Raw genomic sequence first — 23,477 nt, 5'->3', positions numbered from 1 at the left:
TACAGTAGAATGACAGGAAAATTTGTGAAGCCTTCCTTATTTTGAAATGGGGAGTGAGACAAGGTTGCAGCCTGAGACCAACTTATTCAACATGCAGACAAATAATTGTCGAGTTAGGCACGGTTGCAGTCTGAGTTCAACTTTATTCAAAGTTTAGAAATTAATTGGGGAGTGAGACAAGGTTGCACTCTGTTCCAACTTTATTCAATATCTACAAATGAATTGGAGAGAGACTTGGGTTCAATTTTAGTCCAGTTGTATTAAACATAACAAACTTGAATGTCACAACATTTTAAACAGACGTCAAAGTCAGTCTCTCTCTCTCTCTCTCTCTACGAATTGGGGAGTTAGCTATAAGTATCCTTGGCCAGGCCATGTTGCAGAAAACGTGGGAAGTGGTCGGGGCAAGGGAACAAAGACTTGGGGAGGAGCAACTAAAAGCAGCAGGTGAGGGAGGGGTTACGGACCAAGAGTCCTGAATCATAAAAGGCTTTGTTTTTAAACTACATTTTAGTCTAAGATCAATCTTTAAAAAAATCTAAATTCAATTCTATTTCAAGTTCTACATCTCCAAAGAAAGTTTCAACATCACAGCAATATTCTAGGGGTGGTTTTTGAGGGTCTGAACTCTGTTTGACCCCAACCATGACCAGAACCTTCAGAGGGGTTGTGATCTATATATCAGGGCCTCTCATACCTCTGCATTGTGCTCGCTTTGGCAGCACATATACTAAAATTGGATCGATACAGAGAAGATTAGCATGGCCCCTGCGAAAGGATGACACGCAAATCCGTGAAGCGCTCCTTATTTTCCTCACACGTCGATAAATTGGAACCAAACAGAGAAGATTGGGCGGTAGTGACCCGGGGGGAATAAATTGTCCATTCCCCTCAGTCTAGTCTAAGGAGGAGGGGAAATGCTGGATGAGAGAAGCTCAGTCTACAGTAGAATGACAGGAACATTTGTGAAGCCTTCCTTATTTTGAAATGGGGAGTGAGACAAGGTTGCAGCCTGAGACCAACTTATTCAACATGCAGACAAATAATTGTCGAGTTAGGCACGGTTGCAGTCTGAGTTCAACTTTATTCAAAGTTTAGAAATGAATTGGGGAGTGAGACAAGGTTGCACTCTGTTCCAACTTTATTCAATATCTACAAATGAATTGGAGAGAGACTTGGGTTCAATTTTAGTCCAGTTGTATTAAACATAACAAACTTGAATGTCACAACATTTTAAACAGACGTCAAAGTCAGTCTCTCTCTCTCTCTCTCGAATTGGGGAGTTAGCTATAAGTATCCTTGGCCAGGCCATGTTGCAGAAAACGTGGGAAGTGGTCGGGGCAGGGGAACAAAGACTTGGGGAGGAGCAACTAAAAGCAGCAGCAGGTGAGGGAGGGGTTACAGACCAAGAGTCCTGAATCATAAAAGGCTTTGTTTTTAAACTACATTTTAGTCTAAGATCAATCTTTAAAAAATCTAAAGTCAATTCTATTTCAAGTTCTACATCTCCAAAGAAAGTTTCAACATCACAGCAATATTCTAGGGGTGGTTTTTGAGGGTCTGAACTCTGTTTGACCCCAACCATGACCAGAACCTTCAGAGGGATTGTGATCTATATATGAGGGCCTCTCATACCTCTGCATTGTGCTCGCTTTGGCAGCACATATACTAAAATTGGATCGATACAGAGAAGATTAGCATGGCCCCTGCGAAAGGATGACACGCAAATCCGTGAAGCGCTCCTTATTTTCCTCACACGTCGAGACACAGAGAAATTGGAACCAAACAGAGAAGATTGGGCGGTAGTGACCCGGGGGGAATAAATTATCCATTCCCCTCAGACTAGTCTAAGGAGGAGGGGAAATGCTGGATGAGAGAAGCTCAGTCTACAGTAGAATGACAGGAAAATTTGTGAAGCCTTCCTTATTTTGAAATGGGGAGTGAGACAAGGTTGCAGCCTGAGACCAACTTATTCAACATGTAGACAAATAATTGTCGAGTTAGGCACGGTTGCAGTCTGAGTTCAACTTTATTCAAAGTTTAGAAATGAATTGGGGAGTGAGACAAGGTTGCACTCTGAGTCCAACTTTATTCAAAATCTACAAATGAATTGGAGAGAGACTTGGGTTCAATTTTAGTCCAGTTGTATTAAACATAACAAACTTGAACTTGTCACAACATTTTAATCAGACATCAAAGTCAGACTCAGAGAGGGAAAGAGAAAAGGAGAGAAAGAGAATAGTCATTTTAGAACAATTTCTTATTTTCGATGAAGGCCTAGGAACAGCGTGTTAGTCAGCTTGATCAGGGGTAGAACGACAGATTTTTACCTTGTTAGCTCTGGGATTCGATCTTGCGGTTACTAGTCCAACATTCTAACCGCTAGGTTACCCTGCCTGCAGTTGTCATGATGTCCTTTGATTTTAGTGATGTTTTAGTCAATTGGACTAACATTTTCCAGTGGGGCATTGCAATGCAGTCTGGGAGTCGTAGTTTAACTGGTTATAGTATAAAGTGGTGGAAATTTTCTTTGTAATATTTTTAACACTTGACCTCAGAACACAGTTTGCTGCGCTGTGTTATATAAACTATGGTGGTGGTCTCCTTGGTAGGTTTCCCAGCTGGCACCAGGGATGAGGCCGAACTCAGGTGTCAGGTGGCTTCAGCTGGGCAAACGGCGTACCGACTTTGATGGTGTTGCAAGGGTTTGGGTTATGGCAAGCAAGGCAACTCCATGGCAGATGGTGGGAAAATGTTTTATATTGTTGATGGGAGGGGAGACTAGAATTTTCACGTCCTCTGAAACATATTTTGTCCAGTTCTGGTCGGTAAGTGTCCCAATTTGGTACCAACTGAGAAACCTTGTGAAGGATTATTGGAATGTTGAAGAGCTTGATGTGTCACTGTTCCAACGGTTTTTCTTCACTCCGCCATCGGATATTTTCGGGTAAGGTAGCGTTAGCTATCCAGCTTAATTGCTCAACAGCCAAACTTAGTTTCAACCAAATTGAGTTGAGCTACCTTAAGATGGATGCACTAACTGAGGGAAACTATTTACTATCACTGTTGTGGTTGTCTCACCAAGCTATCTTAAGATGGATGCACTAACTGCAAGTTGCTCTGGATAGTGAACATACTAATCCCTTAAAGCCACACAGTGTAAAGTACATGGGTCATGTAAACAATGGAGCACATGCATCACATGCTACGAGCACTTGACTGTAAGTCTCTCTGGATAAGAGGGTCTGACTAAATTACTAAAATGCATGTGGAGATTCCATTCAGGTCTCCCTGTTTTAACCACTCTGTTTGTCTTTGGTAGAAGAGAGACCCGACTCAGAGGAACCAGAGACGTCTGAACCAGTGAGACGACAACACTGTTCCCAGTGTGGAAAGAGTTTTACCCGTTTATGGAGCCTGAAGAACCACAAGAGAACACATGCAGAGAAGAAGTCTTACAACTGCTCTCCATGTGGAAAGAGTTTTACCCGAGTATGGAATCTGAGAAAGCATGAGATGACACACACGGGGGAGAAGCTTTTCCAATGCTCCCAGTGTAAAAATAGATTTTCCCTATCAAGGAACCTGAACCTGAATCACAATAGAACACAGGGGAAAGCCTTATCACTGCTCTCAGTGTGGAAAGAGTTTTACACGGTTAGGGAGTCTTGAAATACATCAAATAATGCTCACAGAAGACAAGCCTTACCATTGCTTCCAGTGTGGAAAGAGATTTATCCAGTCAACACATCTGCACGAGCATAAGAGAATACACACAGGAGAAAAACCATTCCAATGCTCAGTGTGGAAGGACATTTTCACGATCAGGGGACCTGAAATCTCATGAGAGAACACACACAGGGGAAAAGCCTTATCATTGTTCCCATTGTAAAAGTAGTTTTAGCTGGTCAGGACAACTGAACGAGCACGAGAGAACACACACAGGAGATAAGCCCTATCATTGCCCCAAGTGTGAAAATATCTATTTATCATTTGGGGACAAGAAAAAGCACGAGAGAAAACACTCTGTAGAGAAGCCATTCAAATGCTTGCAGTGTGGAAAGAGTTATACCCGGTTAGGGAACTTGAAAACGCTTGAAATGACACACACAGGAGAGAAGCCATTCCAATGCTCTCAGTGTGGAAGGCGTTTTACCAGGTTAGGGAACCTGAAAACGCATGAGGTGACACATAAAGGAGGGTAGCCTCACTTCTGCTCCCAGTGTGAAAAGGGTTTTGTTCAGATAAGGGGCTTGAAAGAGCATGACAAAATACATACACAGGAGAAGACATACCACTGCTCTCATTGTGGAAAGACATTTCCAGAGGACCTGAAATCACGAGAGAAAGTGGCAAAATGTAGATTTCCAACCCAAGAAGACATGGGAGATATGGGATATATCCTGTATATTGTCTTCACATTGACTCTGTACTGGCATCTCCTGTATATAACCTCCACATTGACTCTTTACTGGTACCTCTTGTATATAGTCTCCACATTGACTCTGTACTGGTCCCCCTGTATATAGCCTCCACATTGACTCTGTACTGTTACCCGCTGTATATAGCCTCCACATTGACTCTGTACTGGTATTTGGGGTGGCAGGGTAGCCTAGTGGTTAGAGCGTTGGACTAGTAACCGGAAGGTTCAAAACCCCGAGCTGACAAGGTACAAATCTGTCATTCTTCCCCTGAACAGGCAGTTAACCCACTGTTCCTAGGCCGTCATTGAAAATAAGAATTTGTTCTTATCTGGTTAAATAAAGGTAAAAAAAATTAGTTCAGAATACACAAGATCAAGCACACAGTAAAATAAACTAATTGTTTTGGCCCCTGCACAAAAGATCCATGGCCATCTTGTTCAGAACTGGGGGCCAACACGCCGCGGGGCTGGGGGCCAACACGCCGCGGGGCTGGGGGCCAACACGCCGCGGGGCTCCTCTCTCTTTCCTCGTCTGCCTTTTTTATTCCGTTACACTGTAGCTGGGTCTTTTGGGCTTCCCTCCTCTATTGATCCTTTTATCCAAATATAGTGTTGGACAGTATGCATTCTTGTCCCAGGCAAGGTGTTGAACTGCCTTATCCAGCCTATGTAGCTGTGATAACCAAAATAAAGAATTAGCCGATACACTGAAAAGGATAACAAATATTCAGATACATAAAAAGTTCATATTAAAAAAATATTTTAAAACAAGTTACCTTCTTTGTTTAGGGTCTGTAGAGGTATGGACTGCATTGATCACAGTCCCAAACGCCTGGCCTATTGAACGCTCTATTTATCTTGAGTAATAGATCTTGGGGGAACAACTGAGACTATCTCTGAGACTCTCCCAAACTTCAACAAGTGAAGGTGTGCAGCAACCAATCAGAGATTAGTGGGCGTCACAGGGGATGGGGGGGGGGTTGACTCCCTGCTGTCACCTCTAGTATCTGCTGGTCATCTCAAGTCTCTGCTGTCACCTCTAGTATCTGCTGGTTATCTCAAGTCTCTGCTGTCACCTCTGGTATCTGCTGGTTATCTCAAGTCTCTGCTGTCACCTCTAGTATCTGCTGGTTATCTCAAGTCTCTGCTGTCACCTCTAGTATCTGCTGGTTATCTCAAGTCTCTGCTGTCACCTCTAGTATCTGCTGGTTATCTCAAGTCTCTGCTGTCACCTCTGGTATCTGCTGGTTATCTCAAGTCTCTGCTGTCACCTCTAGTATCTGCTGGTTATCTCAAGTCTCTGCTGTCACCTCTGGTATCTGCTGGTCATCTCAAGTCACTGCTGTCACCTCTAGTATCTGCTGGTTATCTCAAGTCTCTGCTGTCACCTCTAGTATCTGCTGGTTATCTCAAGTCTCTGCTGTCACCTCTAGTATCTGCTGGTCATCTCAAGTCTCTGCTGTCACCTCTGGTATCTGCTGGTTATCTCAAGTCTCTGCTGTCACCTCTAGTATCTGCTGGTCATCTCAAGTCTCTGCTGTCACCTCTAGTATCTGCTGGTCATCTCAAGTCTCTGCTGTCACCTCTAGTATCTGCTGGTCATCTCAAGTCTCTGCTGTCACCTCTAGTATCTGCTGGTTATCTCAAGTCTCTGCTGTCACCTCTAGTATCTGCTGGTCATCTCAAGTCTCTGCTGTCACCTCTAGTATCTGCTGGTTATCTCAAGTCACTGCTGTCACCTCTAGTATCTGCTGGTTATCTCAAGTCTCTGCTGTCACCTCTAGTATCTGCTGGTCATCTCAAGTCTCTGAGTAGAGACTGACTGGTTGTATTATTTGTGTTTTTGTGTCTTTATTGACTGAGTAGAAAAGTATCACCGATTTACTTGTATTTTTGTATTTGTTGAACTTTATAAAGAGTGTATGAATATAAATCAAAATTAATTTCAAGGGAGAATTATATATATATTTTTTTATGTATTCAATTAACTTGAATTAAATTATTATTGATTGTCAACACTGTACAAGTTAAGGAGTCCGTGATTGGGAGTCCCATAGGGCGGTGCACAATTTATTTACCTTTATTTAACTAGGCAAGTCAGTTAAGAACAAATTCTTATTTTCAATGACGGCCTAGGAACAGTTAACTGTCTTGTTCAGGGGCAGAACGACAGATTTGTACCTTGTCAGCTCAGGGCTATGAACTTGCAACCTTCTGGTTACTAGTCCAACACTCTAACCACTAGGCTACCCTGCCCCCCCACAATTGGCCAGCGTCGTCCGGGTTTTGCCGGTGTTGGCCGTCATTGTAAATAACATAAAAACAACTTGCCTAGTTTAAAACAGGTTACATTAAATAAATAAATATACAAGAGATGTATGTACAAGTTAAGGTGAATGAAGATGAATCCCATAAAAAAATGACCAAGAAATAACATAAAAACTACTTTACAAACACAATGTAGACACCAGTCATTCAGTGTTTCCTGGGCCTGGCTAACACCATGCTGGGACCTCATCAGTGCGAGCCACTCCTCCACCGTTGGACCCCCAGAGGTAGTAGCACAGAATCTCACAGTTCCATACACACACTGTGTCCAAATTCACATGTTTTGGGGTTGGCCACATTTAGAGCATTGGTGTCCTTCGTACGGAAGTGCTCCAGACTGCAGGGTGGAAGGGACCTGACTCCTCCCTCTGGTCTGGTGCAGAGTGGAAGGGACCTGACTCCTCCCTCTGGTCTGGTGCAGAGTGGAAGGGGCCTGACTCCTCCCTCTGGTCTGGTGCAGGGTGGAAGGGACCTGACTCCTCCCTCTGGTCTGGTGCAGAGTGGAAGGGTCCTGACTCCTCCCTCTGGTCTGGTGCAGGGTGGAAGGGACCTGACTCCTCCCGCTGGTCTGGTGCAGAGTGGAAGGGGCCTGACACCTCCCTCTGGTCTGGTGCAGAGTGGAAGTGGACCTGACTCCTCCCTCTGGTCTGGTGCAGAGTGGAAGGGGCCTGACTCCTCCCTCTGGTCTGGTGCAGAGTGGAAGGGGCTTGACTCCTCCCTCTGGTCTGGTGCAGAGTGGAAGGGGCCTGACACCTCCCTCTGGTCTGGTGCAGAGTGGAAGGGGCCTGACACCTCCCTCTGGTCTGGTGCAGAGTGGAAGGGGATCTGACTCCTCCCTCTGGTCTGGTGCAGGATGGAAGGGATCTGACTCCTCCCTCTGGTCTGGTGCAGAGTGGAAGGGGCCTGACTCCTCCCTCTGGTCTGGTGCAGAGTGGAAGGGACCTGACTCCTCCCTCTGGTCTGGTGCAGAGTGGAAGGGGCCTGACACCTCCCTCTGGTCTGGTGCAGAGTGGAAGGGGCCTGACACCTCCCTCTGGTCTGGTGCAGAGTGGAAGGGGATCTGACTCCTCCCTCTGGTCTGGTGCAGAGTGGATCCTCCCTCTGGTCTGGTGCAGAGTGGAAGGGGCCTGACTCCTCCCTCTGGTCTGGTGCAGGGTGGAAGGGGCTTGACTCCTCCCTCTGGTCTGGTGCAGAGTGGAAGGGGCTTGACTCCTCCCTCTGGTCTGGTGCAGAGTGGAAGGGGCTTGACTCCTCCCTCTGGTCTGGTGCAGGATGGAAGGGATCTGACTCCTCCCTCTGGTCTGGTGCAGAGTGGAAGGGGCTTGACTCCTCCCTCTTGTCTGGTGCAGGGTGGAAGGGGCCTGACTCCTCCCTCTGGTCTGGTGCAGAGTGGAAGGGGCCTGACACCTCCCTCTGGTCTGGTGCAGGGTGGAAGGGGCCTGACTCCTCCCTCTGGTCTGGTGCAGAGTGGAAGAGGCCTGACTCCTCCCTCTGGTCTGGTGCAGAGTGGAAGGGGCCTGACTCCTCCCTCTGGTCTGGTGCAGAGTGGAAGGGGCTTGACTCCTCCCTCTTGTCTGGTGCAGGGTGGAAGGGACCTGACTCCTCCCTCTGGTCTGCTGCAGAGTGGAAGGGGCCTGACACCTCCCTCTGGTCTGGTGCAGAGTGGAAGGGGCCTGACTCCTCCCTCTGGTCTGGTGCAGGGTGGAAGGGATCTGACTCCTCCCTCTGGTCTGGTGCAGAGTGGAAGGGACCTGACTCCTCCCTCTGGTCTGGTGCAGGGTGGAAGGGGCCTGACTCCTCCCTCTGGTCTGGTGCAGGGTGGAAGGGGCCTGACTCCTCCCTCTGGTCTGGTGCAGAGTGGAAGGGACCTGACTCCTCCCTCTGGTCTGGTGCAGGGTGGAAGGGACCTGACTCCTCCCTCTGGTCTGGTGCAGGATGGAAGGGATCTGACTCCTCCCTCTGGTCTGGTGCAGAGTGGAAGGGGCCTGACTCCTCCCTCTGGTCTGGTGCAGAGTGGAAGGGGCTTGACACCTCCCTCTGGTCTGGTGCAGAGTGGAAGGGGACCTGACTCCTCCCTCTGGTCTGGTGCAGAGTGGAAGGGATCTGACTCCTCCCTCTGGTCTGGTGCAGAGTGGAAGGGGACCTGACTCCTCCCTCTGGTCTGGTGCAGGATGGAAGGGACCTGACTCCTCCCTCTGGTCTGGTGCAGAGTGGAAGTGGACCTGACTCCTCCCTCTGGTCTGGTGCAGAGTGGAAGGGGACCTGACTCCTCCCTCTGGTCTGGTGCAGAGTGGAAGGGGACCTGACTCCTCCCTCTGGTCTGGTGCAGGATGGAAGGGATCTGACTCCTCCCTCTGGTCTGGTGCAGGGTGGAAGGGACCTGACTCCTCCCTCTGGTCTGGTGGAAGGGACCTGACTCCTCCCTCTGGTCTGGTGCAGAGTGGAAGGGATCTGACTCCTCCCTCTGGTCTGGTGCAGAGTGGAAGGGATCTGACTCCTCCCTCTGGTCTGGTGCAGAGTGGAAGGGACCTGACTCCTCCCTCTGGTCTGGTGCAGAGTGGAAGGGACCTGACTCCTCCCTCTGGTCTGGTGCAGAGTGGAAGGGACCTGACTCCTCCCTCTGGTCTGGTGCAGAGTGGAAGGGGCCTGACTCCTCCCTCTGGTCTGGTGCAGAGTGGAAGGGGCCTGACTCCTCCCTCTGTTCTGGTGCAAGGTCACTCTCTCTACATGGAGGATATCTGTTTGTTGTACCTGTGTGGAAAAACATGAAATATCTTAATTGTTATCAGTAACACTGTCAACCGGTGAACTACACAATCAAATATACCAAAGTATCCAACTTACCACTGTGTCAAGGTCAACTTGTTGACCTGGAACAGTTGCAGCCTTGTGTGGACATTCAGGTTCGTGCTGACCAGCAGCATGGTTCTGATTCTTCTGTAATCCCCCAAGAATGTAGCCCACCTGTTGACCCGGTTTCCAAGTATCGCACAGCTCCACAAAAATGGCCTCCACTGTCCTGCTAGTGTTGGGCCACTGAGCAGGTCCAGAGCCTTGGCCAAGCAGGGAGCTGAAGGCAGATTAAGTTAACAAAAGGGAAACATCACGTTAATGAGAAATACACTCATGTCTTTATGTGTTGTAGTGAGTTTAGAAGAATTTGCAGTACGTACCGCTTCACACTCTCTTCCCCCTTCACACTCTCTTCCCCCTTCACACTCTCTTCCCCCTTCACACTCTCTTCCCCCTTCCCCCTTCATACTCTCTTCCCCCTTCGCGGTTGAGGTCTTTGAATTGTTGCCCCTGCAGTGCCCCTGCAGGACTCGGTCCCGGAGCCTCTCTAGGTAGGACACTGCCGCCTTGTCTTTCTGTGGAAGGTTTCCCCAGAGAGCCATGATCTCCTCTATGTGCTTATTAGAGATCCATGGCCCCTCCTGCAGCCTCATCAGACTCCTGGCCAGGAGGACCACGTGCTGGTATCCACTAACCCCATCAGGTCCTATGTACTCCTGGTATCCACTAACCCCATCAGGTCCTATGTTCTCCTGGTATCCACTAACCCCATCAGGTCCTATGTTCTCCTGGTATCCACTGACCCCATCAGGTCCTATGTTCTCCTGGTATCCACCAGCCCCATCAGGTCCTATGTTCTCCTGGTATCCACTGACCCCATCAGGTCCTATGTTCTCCTGGTATCCACTGACCCCATCAGGTTCTATGTTCTCCTGGTATCCACTAACCCCATCAGGTCCTATGTTCTCCTGGTATCCACTGACCCCATCAGGTTCTATGTTCTCCTGGTATCCACTAACCCCATCAGGTCCTATGTTCTCCTGGTATCCACTAACCCCATCAGGTTCTATGTTCTCCTGGTATCCACTGACCCCAGCAGGTTCTATGTTCTCCTGGTATCCACTAACCCCATCAGGTCCTATGTTCTCCTGGTATCCACTGACCCCATCAGGTCCTATGTTCTCCTGGTATCCACTGACCCCATCAGGTTCTATGTTCTCCTGGTATCCACTAGCCCCATCAGGTCCTATGTTCTCCTGGTATCCACTGACCCCATCAGGTCCTATGTTCTCCTGGTATCCACTGACCCCATCAGGTTCTATGTTCTCCTGGTATCCACTAGCCCCATCAGGTCCTATGTTCTCCTGGTATCCACTGACCCCATCAGGTTCTATGTTCTCCTGGTATCCACTAGCCCCATCAGGTCCTATGTTCTCCTGGTATCCACTGACCCCATCAGGTCCTATGTTCTCCTGGTATCCCCTGACCCCATCAGGTTCTATGTTCTCCTGGTATCCACTAGCCCCATCAGGTCCTATGTTCTCCTGGTATCCACTGACCCCATCAGGTCCTATGTTCTCCTGGTATCCACTAACCCCATCAGGTCCTATGTTCTCCTGGTATCCACTGACCCCATCAGGTCCTATGTTCTCCTGGTATCCACTAAACCCCATCAGGTCCTATATTCTCCTGGTATCCACTAACCCCATCAGGTCCTATGTTCTCCTGGGATCCACTAAACCCCAACAGGTCCTATGTTCTCCTGGTATCCACTAACCCCATCAGGTCCTATGTGCTGCTAGTATCCACTAACCCCATCAGGTCCTATGTACTCCTGCTATCCACTAAACCCATCAGGTCCTATGTACTGCTGGTATCCACTAAACCCCATCAGGTCCTATGTTCTCCTGGTGTCCACTAACCCCATCAGGTTCTATGTTCTCCTGGTATCCACTAGCCCCATCAGGTCCTATGTTCTCCTGGTATCCACTGACCCCATCAGGTCCTATGTTCTCCTGGTATCCACTAACCCCATCAGGTCCTATGTTCTCCTGGTATCCACTAACCCCATCAGGTCCTATGTTCTCCTGGTATCCACTAACCCCATCAGGTCCTATGTTCTCCTGGTATCCACTGACCCCATCAGGTCCTATGTTCTCCTGGTATCCACTAAACCCCATCAGGTCCTATATTCTCCTGGTATCCACTAACCCCATCAGGTCCTATGTTCTCCTGGGATCCACTAAACCCCAACAGGTCCTATGTTCTCCTGGTATCCACTAACCCCATCAGGTCCTATGTGCTGCTAGTATCCACTAACCCCATCAGGTCCTATGTACTCCTGCTATCCACTAAACCCATCAGGTCCTATGTACTGCTGGTATCCACTAAACCCCATCAGGTCCTATGTTCTCCTGGTGTCCACTAACCCCATCAGGTCCTATGTTCTCCTGGTATCCACCAGCCCCATCAGGTCCTAAGTACTGCTGGTATCCACTAAACCCCATCAGGTCCTATGTTCTCCTGGTATCCACTAACCCCATCAGGTCCTATGTACTGCTGGTATCCACTAACTCCATCAGGTCCTATGTTCTCCTGGTATCCACCAACCCCATCAGGTCCTAAGTACTGCTGGTATCCACTAAACCCCATCAGGTCCTATGTTCTCCTGGTATCCACTAACCCCAATCAGGTCCTATGTACTGCTGGTATCCACTAACCCCATCAGGTCCCATGTACTGCTGGTAACCACTAACTCCATCAGGTCCTATGTTCTCCTGGTATCCACCAACCCCATCAGGCCGTAAGTATTGCTGGTATCCACTAAACCCCATCAGGTCCTATGTTCTCCTGGTATCCACTAAGCCCATCAGGTCCTATGTTCTCCTGGTATCCACTAACCCCATCAGGTCCTATGTACTGCTGGTATCCACTAAACCCCATCAGGTCCTATGTACTCCTGGTATCCACTAACCCCATCAGGTCCTATGTTCTCCTGGTATCCACTAACCCCATCAGGTCCTATGTTCTCCTGGTATCCACTAACCCCATCAGGTCCTATGTTCTCCTGGTATCCACTAACCCCATCAGGTCCTATGTACTGCTGGTATCCACTAAACCCCATCAGGTCCTATGTTCTCCTGGTATCCACTAACCCCATCAGGTCCTATGTACTGCTGGTATCCACTAAACCCCATCAGGTCCTATGTTCTCCTGGTATCCACTAACCCCATCAGGTCCTATGTTCTCCTGGTATCCACTAACCCCATCAGGTCCTATGTTCTCCTGGTATCCACTAACCCCATCAGGTCCTATGTACTCCTGGAAATAGATATGTCCTGGGGAAGGGTTGGATTAATAGTTATGAATGGAAGGAAACTTAGGTAATGTGAGCTGTTTAGGATGTGGATCGGCACTGACGTCATCCTCCGTGTCCTGATTGGCAGCGGGTGCAGTGTCCACCTCCTCCGTTGTGTCATCAGTGGGTGGGGATGGGTTGGGTTGAGTGGGATCAGGGGGCGGTGGACTGGTAGCTGGGATGGGTTGGGTTGAGTGGGATCAGTGGCCGGTGGACTGGTAGCTGGTATGGGTTGGGTTGAGTGGGATCAGTGGGCGGTGGACTGGTAGCTGGTATGGGTTGGGTTGAGTGGGATCAGTGGGTGGTGGACTGGTAGCTGGTATGGGTTGGGTTGAGTGGGATCAGTGGGTGGTGGACTGGTAGCTGGGATGGGTTGGGTTGAGTGGGATCAGGGGGCGGTGGACTGGTAGCTGGGATGGGTTGGGTTGAGTGTGATCAGGGGTGTGATGACTGGTAGCTGGTATGGGTTGGGTTGAGTGGGATCAGTGGGTGTGATGACAGGTAGCTGGGATGGGTTGGGTTGAGTGGGATCAGTGGGTGTGATGACTGGTAGCTGGTATGGGTTGGGTTGAGTGGGATCAGTGGGTGTGATGACAGGTAGCTGGGATGGGTTGGGTTGAGTGGGATCAGTGGGTGTGATGACTGGTAGCTGGTATGGGTTGGGTTGAGTGGGATCAGTGGGTGTGATGACAGGTAGCTGGGATGGGTTGGGTTGAGTGGGATCAGGGGGCGGTGGACTGGTAGCTGGGATGGGTTGGGTTGAGTGTGATCAGGGGGTGTGATGACAGGTAGCTGGGTTGGGTTCGGTTGAGTGGGATCAGGGGGCGGTGGACTGGTAGCTGGGTTGGGTTCGGTTGAGTGGGATCAGGGGGCGGTGGACTGGTAGCTGGGTTGGGTTGAGTGGGATCAGGGGGCGGTGGACTGGTAGCTGGGATGGGTTGGGTTGAGTGGGATCAGGGGGCGGTGGACTGGTAGCTGGGATGGGTTGAGTGGGATCAGTGGGCGGTGGACTGGTAGCTGGGATGGGTTGGGTTGAGTGGGATCAGGGGGCGGTGGACTGGTAGCTGGTATGGGTTGAGTGGGATCAGGGGGCGGTGGACTGGTCTTCCTGAGTGGAGAGACTGGTGGGAGACTCCCATTGAGGGCGTGCAAGGAGCGAGTGGGGTCATCCTCCTCCTCAAGCTCTCCCAGGTCATTCTTCTCTGTTCCACCCCCTCCTCTACACCATCATATATCAGTGTAGGGGCTGTTCTCCCCCTCCTCTACACCATCATATATCAGTGTAGGGGCTGTTCTCCCCCTCTACACCATCATATATCAGTGTAGGGGCTGTTCTCCCCCTCCTCTACACCATCATATATCAGTGTAGGGGCTGTTCTCCCCCTCTACACCATCATATATCAGTGTAGGGGCTGTTCTCCCCCTCTACACCATCATATATCATTGTAGGGGCTGTTCTCCCCCTCTACACCATCATATATCAGTGTAGGGGCTGTTCTCCCCCTCTACACCATCATATATCAGTGTAGGGGCTGCTTCTGTCCCCCCCCCTCCTCTACACCATCATATATCAGTGTAGGGGCTGCTTCTGTCCCCCCCCTCCTCTACACCATCATATATCAGTGTAGGGGCTGTTCCCCCCCTCCTCTACAACATCATATATCAGTGTAGGGGCTGCTTCTGCCCCCCTCCTCTACACCATCATATATCAGTGTAGGGACTGTTCCCCCCCTCCTCTACACCATCATATATCAGTGTAGGGGCTGCTTCTGCCCCCCCCCTCCTCTACACCATCATATAGCAGTGTAGGGGCTGCTTCCCTGTAGCAGTTACAGACCCATACAGCCCTCATCCTACTAAACTACACTGTAGCAGTTACAGATCCATACAGCCTCCATCCTACTAAACTACACTGTAGCAGTTACAGATCCATACAGCCTCCATCCTACTAAACTACACTGTAGTAGTTACAGATCCATACAGCCCTCATCCTACTAAACTACACTGTAGCAGTTATAGATCCATACAGCCTCCATCCTACTAAACTACACTGTAGCAGTTACAGATCCATACAGCCTCCATCCTACTAAACTACACTGTAGCAGTTACAGACCCATACAGCCTCCATCCTACTAAACTGCATCTCAGCTAGTCTTCCTGAGTTAAGCTTATATATACAGGACCAGTCAAAACTTGACACCTCCTCATTCAAGGGTTTCTCTTTATTTTCTACATTGTAAAATATACTCAGCAAAAAAAGAAACATCCTCTCACTCTCAACTGAGTTTATTTTCAGCAAATTTAACACGAGTAAATATTTGTATAAACATAACAAGATTTAACAACCGAGACATAAACTGAACAAGTTCCACAGACACGTGACTAACAGAAATTGAATAATGTGTCCCTGAACAAAGGGGGCGGGTTCAAAATCAAAAGTAACAGTCAGTATCTGCTGTGGCCACCAGCTGCATTAAGTACTGCAGTGCATCTCCTCCTCATGGACTGCACCAGATTTGCCCGTTCTCACTCTTCCTCCAAGGCACCTGCAAGTTCCCGGACATTTCTGGGGGGAATGGCCCGAGCCCTCACCCTCCGATCCAACAGGGCCCAGACGTGCTCAATGGGATTGAGATCCGGGCTCTTTGCTGTCCATGGCAGAACACTGACATTCCTGTCTTGCAAGAAATCACTCAGGGTCATGGAGGGTCATGTCAGGATGAGCCTGCAGGAAGGGTACCACATGAGGGAGGAGGATGTCTTCCCTGTAACACACAGCATTGAGATTGCCTGCAATGACAACAAGCTCAGTCCGATGATGCTGTGACACATACTTGGGTAACCCTGTATTTGGGCTGCAATCTGAGGTGCAGTTAACTCTAATGAATTTCACACTGGGAGCAGAGGTGAGGCTACCCTCCTTTGTGTGTCACCTCATGTGTTTTCAGGTACCCTAACCGGGTAAAACCATTTTCACACTGAGATCATTGGAAAGGCTTCTCCACTGTGTGTGCCCTCTCATGACTTTTCAGGCTCCTTAATTGGGTAAAACTCTTTCCACACTGAGAGCAATGGAATGGCTTCTCTCCTGTGTGTATTCTCTCATGTGTTCTCAGGTTCCCAATCTGAGTAAAACTCTTTTCACACTGCGAGCATTGGAATGGCTTTTCACCTGTGTGTATTCTCTTGTGCTCTTTCAGTTGCCCTGACCAACTGAAACTCTTTTCACAATGGGAACAGTGGTAAGGCTTTTCCCCTGTGTGTATTCTCTCATGTGATTTCAGGTCCCCTGATCGGGAAAATGTATTTCCACACTCAGAGCATTGGAATGGTTTTTCCCCTGTGTGTATTCTCTTATGAACTTTCAGTTCTGTTGACTCAATAAATCTCTTACCACACTGAGAGCATTGGTAAGGCTTATCTCCTGTGTGTCGTCTCTCATGCGATTTTAGGTTACGTAAACGAGTAAAACTCTTTGCACACTGAGAGCAGTTGTAAGACTTCTTCTCTGCGTGTGTTCTCTTGTGGTTTTTAAGATTCCCTAAATGGTTAAAACTCTTTCCACACTGGGAACAGTTGTAAGACTTCTTCTCTGCGTGTGTTCTCTTGTGGTTTTTAAGATTCCCTAAATGGTTAAAACTTTTTCCACACTGAGAGCAGTTGTAAGACTTCTTCTCTGCGTGTGTTCTCTTGTGGTTTTTAAGATTCCCTAAATGGTGAAAACTCTTTCCACACTGGGAACAGTTGTAAGACTTCTTCTCTGCATGTGTTCTCTTGTGGTTTTTAAGATTCCCTAAATGGGTATAACTCTTTCCACACTGGGAACAGTGGTGTCGTCTCGCTGGTTCAGACGTCTCTGGTTCCTCTAAGTCGGGTCGCTCTTCTGCCAAAGACAAACAGAGTGGTTAAAACAGGGAGACCTGAATGAAATCTCCACATACATTTTAGTCATTTAGTCAGACTCTCTTATCCAGACAGACTTACAGTCAAGTGGTCTTAGCATGTGATGCATGTGCTCCATTGTCTCTTAGCATGTGATGCATGTGCTCCATTGTTCACATGACCCATGTATTTTACACTGTGTGGCTTTAAGAGAATAGTATGGTCACTATCCAAAGCAACTTGGGGCGACAGGGTAGCCTAGTGGTTAGAGCGTTGGACTAGTAATTGGAGGGATGCAAGTTCAAACCCCTGAGTTGACAAGGTACAAATCTGTTGTTCTGCCCCTGAACAGGCAGTTCACTGTTCCTAGGCCGTCATTGAAAATAAGAATTTGTTCTTAACTGACTTGCCTAATCACTGCATCCTGTATGAGGTGACAGTTTTAATCACTGCATCCTGTATCAGGTGAGCTGCACCTCGCTAAAGTCCCGTAGATCTCTTCATTACTCCATTACTCCATGGGTCTGTAACTGCTACAGTGCTGTATGGATCTGTAACTGCTACAGTGTAGTTTAGTAGGATGGAGGCTGTATGAGTCTGTAACTACTACAGTGTAGTTTAGTAGGATGGAGGCTGTATGGATCTGTAACTGCTACAGTGTAGTTTAGTAGGATGGAGGCTGTATGGATCTGTAACTGCTACAGTGTAGTTTAGTAGGATGGAGGCTGTATGGATCTGTAACTGCTACAGTGTAGTTTAGTAGTATGGAGGCTGTATGGATCTGTAACTGCTACAGTGTAGTTTAGTAGGATGGAGGCTGTATGGATCTGTAACTGCTACAGGGAAGCAGTCCCTACACTGCTGTATGATGGTGTAGTGGAGGGGGGAACAGCCCCTACACTGATATATGATGGTGTAGAGGAGGGGGGGAACAGCCCCTACACTGATATATGATGGTGTAGAGGAGGGGGGGAACAGCCCCTACACTGATATATGATGGTGTAGAGGAGGGGGGGAACAGCCCCTACACTGATATATGATGGTGTAGAGGAGGGGGGGAACAGCCCCTACACTTCATCAGAGAAAATGACTTTACCCCAGTCCTCAACAGTACAATCCCTGTACCTTTTGCAGAATATCAGTCTGTCCTTGATGTTTTTCCTGAAGAGAAGTGGCTTCTTTGCAGCCTTTCTTGACACCAGGCCATCCTCCAAAAGTCTTCGCCTCACTGTGCGTGCAGTTGCACTCACACCTGCCTGCTGCCATTCCTGAGCAAGCTCTGTCCTGGTGGTGCCCTGATCCCGCAGCTGAATCAACTTTAGGAGACGGTCCTGGCGCTTGCTGGACTTTCTTTGGTGCCCTGAAGCCTTCTTCACAACAATTGCTGCACACTCCTTGAAGTTCTTGATGATCCGATAAATGGTTGATTTAGGTGCAATCTTACTGGCAGCAATATCCTTGCATGTGCAAAGCATATCCTTTTTGTGCAAAGCAATGATGATGGCACGTTTCCTTGCAGGTAACCATGGTGAACAGAGGAAGAACAATGATTCCAAGCACCACCCTCCTTTTGAAGCTTCCAGTCTGTTATTCGAACTCAATCAGCATGACCGAGTGATCTCCAGCCTTGTCCTCGTCAACACTCACACCTGTGTTAACGAGAGAATCACTGACATGATGTCAGCTGGTCCTTTTGTGGCAGGGCTGAAATGCAATGGAAATGTTTTTTTGAGGGGGGATTCAGTTCATTTGCATGGCAAAGAGGGACTTTGCAACTAATTGAAATTCATCTGATCACTCTTCATAACATTCTGGAGTATATGCAAATTGCCATCATACAAACTGAGGCAGCAGATGTATATTGTGTCATTCTCAAAACGTTTGGCAACGACTGTATATACATCAGTGCTAATTAGCTATTTTTATATACAAGAAAGTATACAGACTTTTTTTCACATTTTGTTACAGCTTTATTCTAAAATTGATTAAATTATTTTTTTTCCTCATAAATCTACTCACACAATAACCCATAAATGACAAAGCAAAAATAGGATTTTAGAAATTGTATCTAATTTATAAAAAAAACAACTGTAATATAACATTTACATAAGTATTCAGACCCTTTACTCAGTACTTTGTTGAAACACCTTTGGCAGTGATGACAGCCTCGAGTCTTATTGGGTATGATGATACAAGCTTGGCACACCTGTATTTGGGGAGTTTATCCCATTGTTCTCTGTAGATCCTCTCAAGCTCTGTCAGGTTGGATGGAGAGCGTTGCTGCACACCTAGTTTCAGGTCTCTTCAGAGATGTTTGATCGGGTTCAAGTCCGGGCTCTGGTTGGGCCACTCAAGGACATTCAGAGACCTTGTCCTGAAGCCACTCCTGCGTTGTCTTGGCTGTGTGATTAGGATCGTTGTCCTGTTGGAAGGGGAACCTTCGCCCCCAGTCTGAGGTCCTGAAAGCTCTGGAGCAGGATTTCATCAAGGATCTCTCTGTACTTTTCTCCGTTCATCTTTCCCTTGATTCTGACTAGTCTCCCAGTCCCTGCCGCTGAAAAACATCCCCACAGCATGATGCTGACACCACCATGCTTCACCGTCAGGTTTCCTCCAGACGTGACGCTTGGCATTCAGGCCAAAAGAGTTTGAGCTTGGTTTCATCAGAGCAGAGAATATTGTTTCTCATGGTGAGAGTCCTTGAGGTGTTATTATTTTTACATTGTAACTTAATTTAACTAGGCAAGTCAGTTCAGAACACATTTTTATTTTCAATGACGGCCTACCCTTGTTCAGGGGCAGAGCGACAGATTTTTACCTTGTCAGCTCGGGGATTCGATCTTGCAACCTTTCGGTGACTAGTCCAACGCTCTAATCACTAGGCTACCTGCTGCTCCATCACTAAGATATCTGGATAATGTGTTATAACAGGTTTCTTGTTTCTCATGGTCAGAGTCTTTAGGTGCCTTTTGGCAAACTCCAAGTGGGCTGTCATGTGCCTTTTACTGAGGAGTGGCTTCCGTCTGGCCACTCTACCATAAAGGCCTGATTGGTGGAGTGCTGCAGAGATGGTTGTACTTCTGGAAGGTTCTCCCATCTCCACAGAGGAACACTGTCAGAGTGATCATCAGATACTTGGTCACTTCCCTGACCAAGGCCCTTTGCCCCCAGTTTGGCCGGACAGCCAGCTCTAGGAAGAGTCCTGTCTCAGACCTCTACAGACAATTACTTCAACCTCATAGGTTGTTTTTTGCTCTGACATGTACTGTCAACTGTGGGACCTTATATAGACAGGTGTGTGCTTTTACAAATCATGTCCAAATCAATTGAATTTACCACAGGTGGACTCCAAGTTGTAGAAACATCTCAAGGATAATCAATGGAAACAGGATGCACCTGAGCTCAATTTCTAGTCTGATAGCGAAGGGTCTGAATACTTATGTAAATAAGGTATTTCAGTTTTCTAAAAAACCTTGTTTTTGCTTTGCCATTATGGGGTAATGTTAGGTCAGCAGCATACCACCTTGCATACCACTGCTGGCTTGCTTCTGAAGCTAAGCTTGGTTGGTCATGTTCTCTAGCCGGCTAGACTCTGGACTAGCCGGCTAGAGAACCTGAGGGGGACCAAGAGGCATGGAGAGGCAGCCTTTAGTTACTATACCCCCAGACTCTGGACTAGCCTGCTAGAGAACCTGAGGGGGACCAGGAGGCATGGAGAGGGAGCCTTTAGTTACTATACCCCCAGACTCTGGACTAGCCTGCTAGAGAACCTGAGGGGGACCAAGAGGCATGGAGAGGGAGCCTTTAGTTACTATACCCCCAGACTCTGGACTAGCCTGCTAGAAAACCTGAGGGGGACCAGGAGGCATGGAGAGGCAGCCTTTAGTTATACTAAACCCCCAGACTCTGGACTAGCCTGCTAGAGAACCTGAGGGGGACCAGGAGGCATGGAGAGGCAGCCTTTAGTTATACTATACCCCCAGACTCTGGACTAGCCTGCTAGAGAACCTGAGGGGGACCAGGAGGCATGGAGAGGCAGCCTTTAGTTATACTAAAACCCCAGACTCTGGACTAGCCTGCTAGAGAACCTGAGGGGGACCAGGAGGCATGGAGAGGCAGCCTTTAGTTATACTATACCCCCAGACTCTGGACTAGCCTGCTAGAGAACCTGAGGGGGACCAGGAGGCATGGAGAGGCAGCCTTTAGTTATACTATACCCCCAGACTCTGGACTAGCCTGCTAGAGAACCTGAGGGGGACCAGGAGGCATGGAGAGGCAGCCTTTAGTTATACTAAACCCCCAGACTCTGGACTAGCCTACTAGAGAACCTGAGGGGGACCAGGAGGCATGGAGAGGCAGCCTTTAGTTATACTAAACCCCCAGACTCTGGACTAGCCTGCTAGAGAACCTGAGGGGGACCAGGAGGCATGGAGAGGCAGCCTTGAGTTTTTTTTTAAATTTCATTTTACCTTTATTTAACTAGGCAAGTCAGTTAAGAACAAATTCTTATTTTCAATGACAGCCTAGGAACAGTGGGTTAACTGCCTTGTTCAGGGGCAGAATGACAGATTTTCACCTTGTTAGCTCGGGGATTCTATCTTGCAACCTTCCAGTTACTAGTGCTAACACTCAAACCACTAGGCTACCTGCCGCCCCAGCAGGTAGCCTAATAAGCCCCCAGCCTCTGGACTAGCCTGCCAGAGAACCTGAGGGGGGCTGAAATTGTGGACATGTTTAAAAGAGATCAACACCTTTTCAGCAGCGCTTTTCCTCAGGTTGCTTTGTAGTCACTCAGTTGTATTGATACTCTTCATGTGTTGTTTGGTGAAGGTTTCAGTTTTTACTGTTGTTCTTTCATTGTATATCCCCTTATGTGTTTTGTGGTAAATATTTCAGTTTTATTTTCAGTGTTTTTATTTATTTCCTGTGAAGGACATTGTTTTGCATTCCATGTCTGAAATGTGCTGTATAAATAAAGCTTGATTTGAATATTTAGCATGCTTCCGAACACCTGTGTGTAAGCTAACTGGGGAGGAAGTTTAGTTTGTCAATTGGAGCCATACACAGTGTTTAGATCCGTGCAAAACTGCTACACTATGTCTCTTTTCTATTTCAAAGAATCTTTGTCGCTGACATGAACTAAAACGGGCATATCAGCATGTTTTCTAAAACTGTTGGAGCACAGCGTCGGAATTGTAGTTTACATGGAGCCAAATGTGGGTGAATGTAATGGCTGAAAACCCTACATACATAGAACAGTTTGAGAGCTTAAATATTATTAATGTAAAAGTCCATGTACCAATCAGATTGTCCCTTTAACAATTCCTATAGTACTGAACAACCTATTCATGTGTAGATAGTGCGGAGTCTATGCCCGTTTTTAAGACAATACTCACTGGTGTTAATCAGATCTTCAGTCTCCTCTTCATCTCCTTCCTCCTCTTTCACTCCCAAAACGTCTTCCTCCTTTACCTTCATTGAGATATTGTCCTCTTCCTCTCTAAAAGGTTCATCTACTTTTTTCACTATAACATCCTCATCTTCCTCTTGTTTAATTCTGAAAGCTTCTACCTCTTCCACTCTGACAGCCTCTATCCCCTCTACCTTCATTGAGATATCGTCCTCTTCCGCTCTAAAAGGTTCTTCTACTTTTTTCACGATAACATCCTCCTCTTCCTCCTTTTTGATTCTGAAAGCTTCTACATCTTCCTCTTTCACTACAAAAATATATTTATCTTCTTTCACTATAACAGACTCGTCTTCCTCCTTTTTGATTCTGAAAGCTTCTACCTCCTCCTCTACCACCGCGACAGCCTCTATCCCCTCTTCCTCTTTCACTCCAAAAAGATCTTTCTCTTTTTTCACGACAACATCCTCCTGTTCTTCTGTCGGTGTGATTTCCTCCTGTTTGATTCTGAAAGCTTCTTCTTCTTTCACTGTACTATTATCATCTTCTTCTTTTACGACAATGTTCAGCTCCAGAGCTCCTTTCTCCGTCCAATAGACATCCTCTTCTTTAGCAAGGGGCGAGTAGCTTAGTGAGCTCATGGTAAGGGACGTATGCTAGCTAGGTAGCATTAGCGACTAGCCTAGTGCGAGGCTCAGAATCAAATCAATCTGAACAAATTAATACATTGAACAAGTACGTTAAGTTAACACCTATATACGTACAAACAATTGTGTCTAAAACACATATTAATATACACAAAATAGTCAAAGTAGCTTCAATTATTCGGTTTTATGTCGGCTAGCAAGCTACCGATGTGGCTGATTCAGTAGTCGACAGCCTCCCGTCCACTAGATTATACGTCACGCAAGAAGAATCACCTGAAATACTCATATCGCCATCTGCTGACTGGAGTGGCAACACAATTATCCACTACATCAAATCCAATCTTATTTGTCAAATGCGCCGAATACAAGAGCTGTAGACCTTACCGTGAAACGCTTACTCACAAGCCCTTTAACTAACAATCTCCTTATTTTACTAGGGGAAAAAAGGTAATACACAAATCAACATGATGGAAAAGGGCCTTATTTCAAATTGATTTGGAAAATGATTTTATAATCATTCAAACGTATGCAAAACAAAACATCCCAAATTTATTGGCTACATGTCTGATATTATTTTTTTATTTTTTATTTTACTAGGCAAGTCAGTTAAGAACAATTCTTATTTTCAATGACGGCCTA

General features: G+C 47.4%; 1 protein-coding gene and 2 non-coding genes across 3 annotated transcripts; 2 read left to right on the top strand and 1 right to left on the bottom strand.

The window, feature by feature from the left end:
- Positions 1 to 706: 706 nt before the first annotated feature.
- LOC135536634 (U6 spliceosomal RNA) lies at positions 707 to 813 on the top strand. The gene has a single exon (XR_010455028.1). It is a non-coding gene; the product is annotated as a U6 spliceosomal RNA (small nuclear RNA).
- An 831-nt stretch (positions 814 to 1,644) lies between these two features.
- LOC135536633 (U6 spliceosomal RNA) lies at positions 1,645 to 1,751 on the top strand. The gene has a single exon (XR_010455027.1). It is a non-coding gene; the product is annotated as a U6 spliceosomal RNA (small nuclear RNA).
- A 13,427-nt stretch (positions 1,752 to 15,178) lies between these two features.
- On the bottom strand, positions 15,179 to 23,068 carry LOC135536608 (zinc finger protein 660-like). Its single transcript, XM_064962894.1, has 2 exons — positions 22,181 to 23,068; positions 15,179 to 16,785 (listed from the first exon to the last, which is right to left on the bottom strand). Exons 1-2 carry the CDS (start codon positions 22,830 to 22,832, stop codon positions 15,887 to 15,889), a joined length of 1,551 nt encoding a protein of 516 aa, XP_064818966.1. The 5' UTR covers positions 22,833 to 23,068; the 3' UTR covers positions 15,179 to 15,886.
- Positions 23,069 to 23,477: the final 409 nt, after the last annotated feature.

Source organism: Oncorhynchus masou, unplaced genomic scaffold (genome assembly GCF_036934945.1).
Source record: "Oncorhynchus masou masou isolate Uvic2021 unplaced genomic scaffold, UVic_Omas_1.1 unplaced_scaffold_643, whole genome shotgun sequence".
Lineage (NCBI taxonomy): Eukaryota > Metazoa > Chordata > Actinopteri > Salmoniformes > Salmonidae > Oncorhynchus > Oncorhynchus masou.
This window is presented reverse-complemented; position numbering and strand designations above follow the sequence as displayed.

Excerpts from the sequence above, each read along its gene's own strand:
- LOC135536608 (XM_064962894.1), bottom strand. The coding sequence starts at position 22,832 with ATGAGCTCACTAAGCTACTCGCCCCTTGCTAAAGAAGAGGATGTCTAT. Across the intron at positions 16,786-22,180 it reads TGAAGATCTGATTAACACCA|AAGAGCGACCCGACTTAGAG; the intron begins GTGAGTATTGTC and ends TGTCTTTGGCAG.